Source organism: Vidua macroura, chromosome 3, assembly GCF_024509145.1.
Source record: "Vidua macroura isolate BioBank_ID:100142 chromosome 3, ASM2450914v1, whole genome shotgun sequence".
NCBI classification, from domain to species: Eukaryota; Metazoa; Chordata; class Aves; order Passeriformes; family Viduidae; genus Vidua; species Vidua macroura.
Window position 1 is genome coordinate 47,959,154 of NC_071573.1, and position 9,075 is coordinate 47,968,228.

General features: G+C 40.7%; 1 protein-coding gene across 10 annotated transcripts in view; it reads right to left on the reverse strand.

Annotated features, from left to right (window-relative positions):
- The window catches only part of RGS7 (regulator of G protein signaling 7), a 239,595-nt gene extending 231,457 nt beyond the window's left edge, over positions 1–8,138 (reverse strand). For 5 of the 10 annotated variants that reach the window (XR_008436147.1, XR_008436148.1, XM_053972664.1 and 2 more), the window contains exons 1-2: positions 7,797–8,138; positions 6,568–6,679 (exon numbers count right to left, since the gene is read on the reverse strand). Coding sequence is in view for 8 of the 10 variants with exons in the window: in XM_053972664.1 (XP_053828639.1) it covers positions 6,568–6,645 (78 nt within the window). In the remaining 2 variants the exon portion in view is untranslated. The remainder of the gene's footprint in view (positions 1–6,567; positions 6,680–7,796) is intronic. The other 5 variants (XM_053972669.1, XM_053972671.1, XM_053972663.1 and 2 more) reach the window with 4 other exon arrangements.
- Positions 8,139–9,075: the final 937 nt, after the last annotated feature.

Below are 9,075 nucleotides of genomic sequence, written 5' to 3' on the forward strand. Positions count from 1 at the left end.
AGGAAGGAAGGAAGGAAGGAAGGAAGGAAGGAAGGAAGGAAGGAAGGAAGGAAAGGAAGGAAGGAGAAGGAAGAAAGGAAGAAGGAAGGAGAAAGGAAGAAAGGAAGAAAGGAAGAAAGGAAGAAAGGAAGAAAGGAAGAAAGGAAGAAAGGAAGAAAGGAAGAAAGGAAGAAAGGAAGAAAGGAAGAAAGGAAGAAAGGAAGAAAGGAAGAAAGGAAGAAGGAAGAAAGAAGAAAGAAGAAGAAAGAAAGAAAGAAGAAAGAAAGAAAGAAAGAAAGAAAGAAAGAAAGAAAGAAAGAAAGAAAGAAAGAAAGAAAGAAAGAAAGAAAAGAAAGAAAGAAGAAAGAAAGATCCCCCAGGAATAATGGATGCCATTCCAGGTAGTGTTTTTCAGTCATAGCCCTATGCCTGCTCTTCTGTAGAAAATAATTTGCTCCCTTTTTTACCAAATATAAAACGATTTCTAGCTTTTCCTCTGCTATACATGTCACTATTGCATCTCAGTTTACCCATCTGTAACACTGTAACAGAGACAATAATTCTATGTATCTCTTTCAGAAAAGCTTTATTTTTTAGAGTCACAGTTGAAACCAGCTATTGTTCACACTATGTATTACTATATACCTGCACTGTTTGCCTTTCCACAACCCTGTGAGAAAAGTTTTAAAGTATGTTTAAAAAGTAAATATATTCGGCTGTTTACTTTGTTCTTTCTATGCTAGACCTGGGATTTTTTTTTTTTTTTTAATAGCTAGTGGCAATCAAGACCAAAAAGTCAAAAGTCAAATCCTCAGCTGACCATTTTACTGTGGAAATTAAGCCAAATTTCTTCTCTTTAGCAGCTTTTACAAACTGATTTGAAGAAGTGGGTGTAGTGATTCCTATACTAAAATTTGCAACATGCCTTCAATTGGTTTGAGATTCCTGAATTGGGAAATAGCGTATTTTAAAAAGTTGTATGTACATGGAAGTATTTTATTGTATTTACCATTATAGCTCATATCAGTATTTGGTCAAATACTATGATATGATAGAGATTACTATAAAAATTCCTGCAGTCCACAAAGAATGTTTTAAGCCTGAACTGAAAGAAAACAAAACTCCAAAACAAACAATTTCTGCCTCAATATTTCACGTCACTCTCAATAGCATCATTGTTTCCATAGCTACAAATGTAGACTGCTTCAAAGGAAAGAAGCAGAGAAACTGGAAAATGACAATGCACAATCAAAACAGGCAGATACATTTTTCAGACAGCACATGTGGGATGGAGAAAGGAATTAACATGGTGGCACAGAATGCTGTGAGGTTTTTGCATTTGACAGTAATGCCAGTGATGTGAGCACATCACGCTCAGAACAGTAAGCAGCAGTAAACCTCTCACTGCAGTATCACTTGATGTATTTCTACACCTAGTGGAAGGAAGAGGAGAACAGAAAGAATGGAAAATACCAGCAGGAATCACCAAAACAGGGCAAGTGCCCCTCTCACCGATCTCGGCACCTGCAGACTCAGATACAATTTTTTAATCAAGTTTCCTTGGAATTTCAGTCATTCTGTGCAGTTGTAAAGACAATCAAATACTTTATACTGCTTTTTATCACAAATGATTTAGATACATGCTACACCAAGTACTAACTATAATCATGCCAGGAGAGGAAAGAGCAAAGTGAATCTGCACAGAGGATAGATACAAAACATGAGGGTGAGAGAATACAGGAAAACAAAAGGCACTCCACAGCATCTATCAACTATTCTGTCCATCTCTATTAAGTTCCTGCTCCCTAAATTTCCCTGTGCAAAAGCTTACTTCACTATCAACCAGCTATTCCAGGACTACAACTTCCTCATAACTTAGGAATGTAAATTCTTTTCTTCCTACAGCAGGAATTCCCAAGGTTCACAAATGTAGACCCTTTCCCATCAATTCTATAATGATGAGCGTTGGAATACCAAGACCATCAACCAGACTCACACCAGTGCCACTCTTATTCTCAGAAGAAGAAACAGCATAATCTAGAGGTATAATGAAATTTAATACTTTTAAAAAAAATCTATAAACACGCTAGGAAAACCACACACACACACAAAAAATCCCCTCACAATTTATCTGTAGTACCTTAGAGCACCCTGACTTTTCCAAAGTAGTAACAAACAAGATGCCTTCATAGAATGTCATGGCATATGCAGAAACATGTAGTACCAGAGTGGTTCTTCCCTTCTCAAAGTGAGTGACGGCACTCAGAAAAATCCACCTAAAGTGTCCTTCCTCAATCTTACAGGCTCTAAGGAACACAGTCATCCATGATACCATTTTCTTCCAACAATCTTTTTAAGGAGCAGTTGATAAAGGTCACATGAGAACACAGCACTATCTGCAGTCTACACTGGAAGTAATCTCTGGTGGAAGCGGAGATGGAGAATGGTTATTAGAAGATGGTGTCGCTGTTTCCTCAGATGTTGTCCCTGCAGCTACTGCTCCTTTACAACAACATTGGAAAGTATCACGCTTTGGAGGTATGGTTTCTGTGGAGAATCATGATAAACTAAGGAGTTTGAGATTACAAAGTCAGCCCTTGTTATACATGAGTACTGACATATATGACCTTCCACCACTGTCACAGAAACAGAACAAACACCTCATTATCTTTATTAGATAATAAAAGCCCAACTGTCAGTGATTTTAATCAGACTTGGCAAAAGCTATTTTAATACTTGGGGCAGTGAGGAAGGTAGAGAGCCAAAATCTCAGTCACAAGAATATTGCCTTTCAAACAAGGATAATCTTATTGCTACAAACTAAAGCTATCAGCTCTCAAATGAAATTACTTTGGGCAGCAATACAATAACCATTAAACTTGCAAATCAGAACTCCTAATAGTTGCAGCATATGTTTGACTGAAAAAATAAGCAAAGCACAGACCAGAAAGATAAAGAAAGGTTTAGCAAGACCAGCAGTAGGTCTAAAATAGAAGTTCCTATACAGAAAATTCTTATTTTTTTAATTATGTACAAAGTTTTAAAACTTAAAAAAAAAAAATTAAGGGAAAAAAAAAAAAAAGCTGGTCAGACTCTGAAACTTAGAAAAACTTCACAGTATGGGCCTTCTACTACACTACTACATCTCAAGTTTCTTCCCTAAGACCTAGCTTGCAGCAGCAAGTTAGTGCTGCCAAAATATGAGATTTCTGCATGAGCAATTTGTGATGTTAAAGTACTATGGATTTCAGTCTCTTATCTCTTTTAATTGCTGACTGGAATGGACTCCAACAGAGAAGAAATGAAAGGAGGGGTTTTACATTTTTCATATTTGCCTCAGGCTACCAGCAGAAAAATTCAGGACTTTTTCTAAGGTATGTCAATGCCAATGATGTGTCACATGTCATTACTTTACAATTAGGCTGATAGACAAAAAGAATAATGCAGCTGACATTCTATTAAAATAAAAATTATTTCCCAAGGCATTAAAACGCTGACACAAGCATCTTAAAAGGCAGAGTAAAAATTATATAGGGAACTATTTATCTGTGCTGCTGTCTTTTCCTGATTCAAATAAGTTATTCTTAGTTATGCATGTATTGAATATTGAATTATACTATGCTGATTATTTTTTAATTCTTTTTTGAAAAGAAATGAAATGAAATGTAATGAAACCATTGTTCAGCTAGGAATAAAAGCTACTATGAGAATAAGCGACTACACTTATATTACTTGAGATTACAATTTGATTACCAATTGTTCAATTCTTCAAATAAGCAACTAATCAAAAAACAAATACATTTAAAAAAATAGAAAGCTGGCCTTTTTTTGTCAAGAGTTTGAAACAATTAAGCCTTAAAAACTAAATTTGAAAACACTAGGACTTCATTCTGTATAATTTTTTTTATAAAACGCTCCTGACAGAATCAAGATTTAGGCAATACAGGGCTGTAACTCCATGTAGTTCAGAACATATTTAGTTCAGATTGTGTCTGGAAGTTAGACAGGCTGGAAGAATTACCAAATTACAAAACTGTGGTTTATAGCTAAAATAACAGCCTTCACAGCACAGCCAAATTTCAACTTTCCATTAAAGTAAGTAAGAGATGTCCCATCTACTCTTCACCGGTACAGATATCACAAAATGTGTGTTTTTCCATCTGTTGATGTATAAACTACTGGAAGAAAGCATTTCCACCTTTGTGCATTTCAGCAACATTATTCAAAATATCAGACTTCAAATTCAGTTCAGACTGAACTCAGCCAGTAGCATGTTTATATTTTTTTCTAAAGACTGCTAATATGTTTCCAATTGGCCAAAAAAGAGAGTCCTTCACAAAACTGTCAGATCTAGTTCTTTGTTCATACAGTGCTTTCATTCCCAATGCAATGACAGACAGAGAAGTATTGTGTTTTCAAATGTATTACAAGAATTTCTGTGATTTAGTTGTTCCTATTAAAGAATTATACTCAGAGATTATATACTCTAAAGTGACATGATTTCCACTTGACTATCTTCCTTTTATGTTCCAGATCCAAAATTGAGAACATGCTTGCTTACACCAATATTCTATTTCAAGAAAAGGCAGATGACTTCTTGAAAAGTTATCTATTATTTTGTTGCCTGTTTATTGAGTACTGTCAAAGGAATGGCTACTTAGTTTTCTCTGTGTACTCTAACACACTGTGCATAATCTGAAATTATCTTTAATTCACTGTGCTAGAAAAATAAGTAGGCAAAAAAAAAAAAAAAAAAAAAAAAAAAAAAAAAAAAAAGCCCAAATAGGGCAGGTAATGCTGTAGGTCAGTACTTTTCAAAGTTTAATACTCAGAGCACAACTTGTGCTCTTAGTGACTTAGTGACAACAAGGGAAGGACCACTGCGGCACGGAAGGACACAAATTCGTATCATCCCTTTACAGATGTATCACAGAGAACAAAAGAGGTGTTTGATGTCTTGACTTGCTGAGCATACACCTGAGGTGGTGTTATTCCCATTCCTCATTTTCAAATCTCCTGTGCATCACCAGGACTCTTGTCACTTGCCTCAGCTGTTCCATTCCATCCAGATGCTGCTCAGAGGTGAAGCTGCCCAGAGGCCATGATAAATTTTGGCATGAGGTCATACTAAACACCATAGGTCACAAATTTTACCCAACTCACCAAAGGAAGAGAGAAACAGTTTCTCTGTGTTGTCCCTCTGAGTCCTAAATAAGCTGAGAAAAGACCTTTTTGTCAGCATTGAAGTAAATGGCAAATGTGGAAAGATTCTGTTTAGAAAGATCAAAAACCTATAATGAACAGTATAAGATCTGGTATATTGCTTTTCATATGTGCAGCATATTTTCATGTATGCAATTGCCTTTTGAAACACATTGTGGTGTTAATGGCAATGTAATCTTGTATTTTTCTAGATGTGCATTTGTAGAAGGATAACCACAGTTGGGTTCATAAATTCATTCAGTTATGTAAAGGGAGCCTAATTTCACAAAATAGCTGATACAGCAAACTAAATGAAATCAGCAACGTATCTGAAAACAGGAAGAGAAAAAAGCATGCATCAGACTTCAATTTGAGACTATTTTTTAATTTCTGGGAAAAGAACACTTACCACAGTTACTGTTTATACTTTATACTTATATATAAGTATATACTTATGTATATACTAAGACTAAACTGATTATATATCAGATGTTTTCTGCTACAGTTAACTTGTAAGAGGAAAAGTCAATGCCTCTAACAAAGTAAAGTATTGATTTTTTTTTTCCACCTGGTAGAAATAACCACAAACAAGTTAGGAAGCGCTGTGTTCTAAGATTAAACAAGCAGTTGTATAATTACTTATTTCAGTTTGCAACAGATTTTTTTTCTCCATTATTATTAAAATTTATTTTGTTATTCTTTTTTCATAGATGCAATTAAGGCTTTTTAAAAAATATGTATGCATAGAGGCATTTCAAAATCTCCAAGCATTTACTCTCATTTAAATTAAAGCATAATCACTAAATAAGCCTCACTATTAGAGTTCAATACCTGGAAATTTAATGTATTGATGTTCTAAGAATAACTACACTAGAAGTCTTCCCAGAGAAAAATTCTAAAGTGTACATTTTTGAGGGCTTTTTGACTTGTGGTGATCACAGATAAGTGAGATCTTTAATCAGTTTTCCCCCTCATATGAAATAATTTAATGGTTCTGACTTCTCTGCACAAGCCAGAAATATTGTATTGTACAGTTGATATTTAGCTTTAATACATATGAAATCATTTTACAAATAAACTTTAAAAGTGAACATTTGACCTCAAAACATGATCCAGTCTCTGACACATCACCACCATCACATATTGTATGCATCAATGCAGAAAGTGACTGAAATACGTCAAGTATCTCAAATTGAAAAGCAGCTGCTTCTGAACAAGATGCAAAGTTGATATGTGCAGATTTTACCATTTCAAACCATTCAACAGATACAGTCATTTCTGTATTCAAGAAATTGGAGAGAAACAGCAAAAATAATGACTTCACTTGCTAGGCAAAAAAGTCCAGGACTTCACCTTCCTCAGCTTCTGAAAAATACAAAGGCTTACCTTTCTGTACACCAGCATGTTTGGGGACTCATCAGCCACCCCATTGCTGCTTTGCCCATAATTATTTCCTTGTGCCATGTCCCACAAATTTGATCCGCTTTTGGATATTGCACTGTAAAAAGTAAAAGTGGTTTCAATAGGGCATCGCCTCAGGTCTCCTTGCTTCCCTGATGATTAATGGACCTGACTTGCTACCAACATGTTACCAAAATCAGTGTATGCTCTCACTCCAATAGATATTTACATGGGAGCGAAGCTGCTAATTCACCATTTACTGTCATTACTCTCTTCTGCCAGTAAATTATGGATGTAACGTGTTGATCTAATTTAAACGTTAATGAATTGTCACTGGGAACAGCTCTCTGACACACCGCTCACCACCACATCACACAGACGCCTCCTCACAAAGCGCTTCTTCCTCCCCTGCACGGCGTTCACCAAGGGACGCTCTGCACCTTCCAGGCCAGTTTTGGGAGGACTGACTCGGCCCGTGACGTGTATTCAGCAGTGCCCTCCGCTCGCAGCTCGGGTCGTAGCAACTTTCACAACATTCAAACGCACGAAAAGCAAACCAGACGCTTTGAACCTCCCTGTAATTCACTAGCACATCTGTGTTCGTACATACGCGGGGGCAGGGGAGCAGGTGACGAGGGAAAATGAAGAAATAAGCCAGAAATCTGTTCCGGTTGCTTTCACCTACTTTCATCGCACTTTACCGCCAAACACCGGCTCCCTGCCAGCCCCGTCTCCTCCCCGCCCTCCCCCGGGTCACACGGGAGCTGCACTAAGCAAGAGCTCGGATCATGCCGTAGCTCCGGCTTTGCACGCAGGTGTAAGAATGTGCTCCATCTACAGACCACACCGGCGGGTGCGGAGAGCCCGGAGAGCCGCCGAGCCCTACTCCAAGCACTAACCTCCCGAGCCCTCCCCAGCCCCCGAGACCCCTCGCGTTCGGACTTAGCTGCCCCTCGTCCGCCCGCCGGCCCGCGCTGCCCCCGCAGCGCCCGCACGGGGTGCGCGGCTCCGGGCGGCCAAAGGCCGGGCTGACCGGCTCTCCCGCGGGCAGCCCGGCGCGGAGCCCGGCGCGGCGCCCGCAGTTCCAGCACCGCGGACAGCGGCGGCAGCGGCGGCGCCGCCCGCGGGGCCCGGCGGCAGCGGGGCCTCGGCTCCGCCGCAGGAGGCGCGGGGCGGGGGGCGCGGGGGGGTGCGGAGCCCGCCCGCTCGGTTACCTCCTGGGCCAAGGTCACTGCGCGCTGGCCGCGGCTCCTCGCCTGCTCCTGCTGCTCCTGGCGCGCCCGGCGCGGTGGCTGTCAGCCGGCAGCGGGCGGAGGGACGCGGCGATCGCTCATCACACACACGCACACACACGCACTGCGGGCGGAGGCACTGCTGCCGCTGCCGCCGCCGAGGCTGCGGCTCTCCCGTGCTCTGCCGGAGCGGCGGCAGCTCAGCTCCCTCCCCGCAATGGAGCGGCCGTCACGTGGGGGACGGGCACGTCAAAGGTGCTGCCGCCGCTCCGCCACACAGCAGCAGCCTTCCTCCTTCTCCTCCTCTTCCTCGGTGCTCTAGGCTCCCTCACCGAAAACAGCGGCCAAGAAACTGCAGCTGCCAGCAGATCTGGCAGCAGCCTCTGTAAATGAGATTAGGCATCACCGGTGGGCTGGGCAGGAAGAGAATGTGGGATAGGGAAGGAAAAGGGGAGTTGTTGGGGAAACTGTGTCACCTCCTTCGTATTTCTTTACAGACAGCAACAGGGAATCTGCCTCATCCTCTGTCTTATGCTGGACACCTCATGTATATTTTTCAGTGAAAACTAAGGAGAGCCTGTGCTCTGTTGGCACTGCAGACTTCCCTGAGCAGTGGAACAAAGAGAGCAGAGAGTGAACCTGTTTCAGGCAGATAGGAAGAAACCCTGAGGGGACACCTCAAGACACCCACGGGACTGTTTTGCCATGTCCTAGGCAACTGCCTAATTTGTGAAGGCCTCACAATTAGCTACGATAAAAGAAAAAGACCAGGTCTCTCAGTCTTACTTCCCTATCACATGCAGACAAGAATACTTTTGCAATACTGCTTTTGCAAGGGGGTTGAAATGCCCAGAACTCAACATCCACAAGAACACAAGGTACTTAATTGGTAATGCTTTGGTATATTTCAATTTAAAAATGTCTTTTCTGGAAACAGTAGCTCTTACTACAAGAAAGATCTTGCAAAAGAATCCTTTACTGTGCACTGCACCTTGTGGAGTGTGTGCTCATAAATCATGCAATTCAAGCAGAGGTTTCCATGCATACTGGGTCACCTTTACTCTTACTGATTCTACCTTTCTCACATCTCACAGAGCCTCAAACCGACACTATCCTGCAAGAAGTCTGTCATTATCATCTACTGCAAATACTTTTAACTACTCTTCCAAACTTTGCAGATGCCTTGAGATACTCAAGGATGTGGTAAATTAGCTTAGGCAATGATAGGGAGTCACAGTGGCAACAACAAAATGAAGGAAAA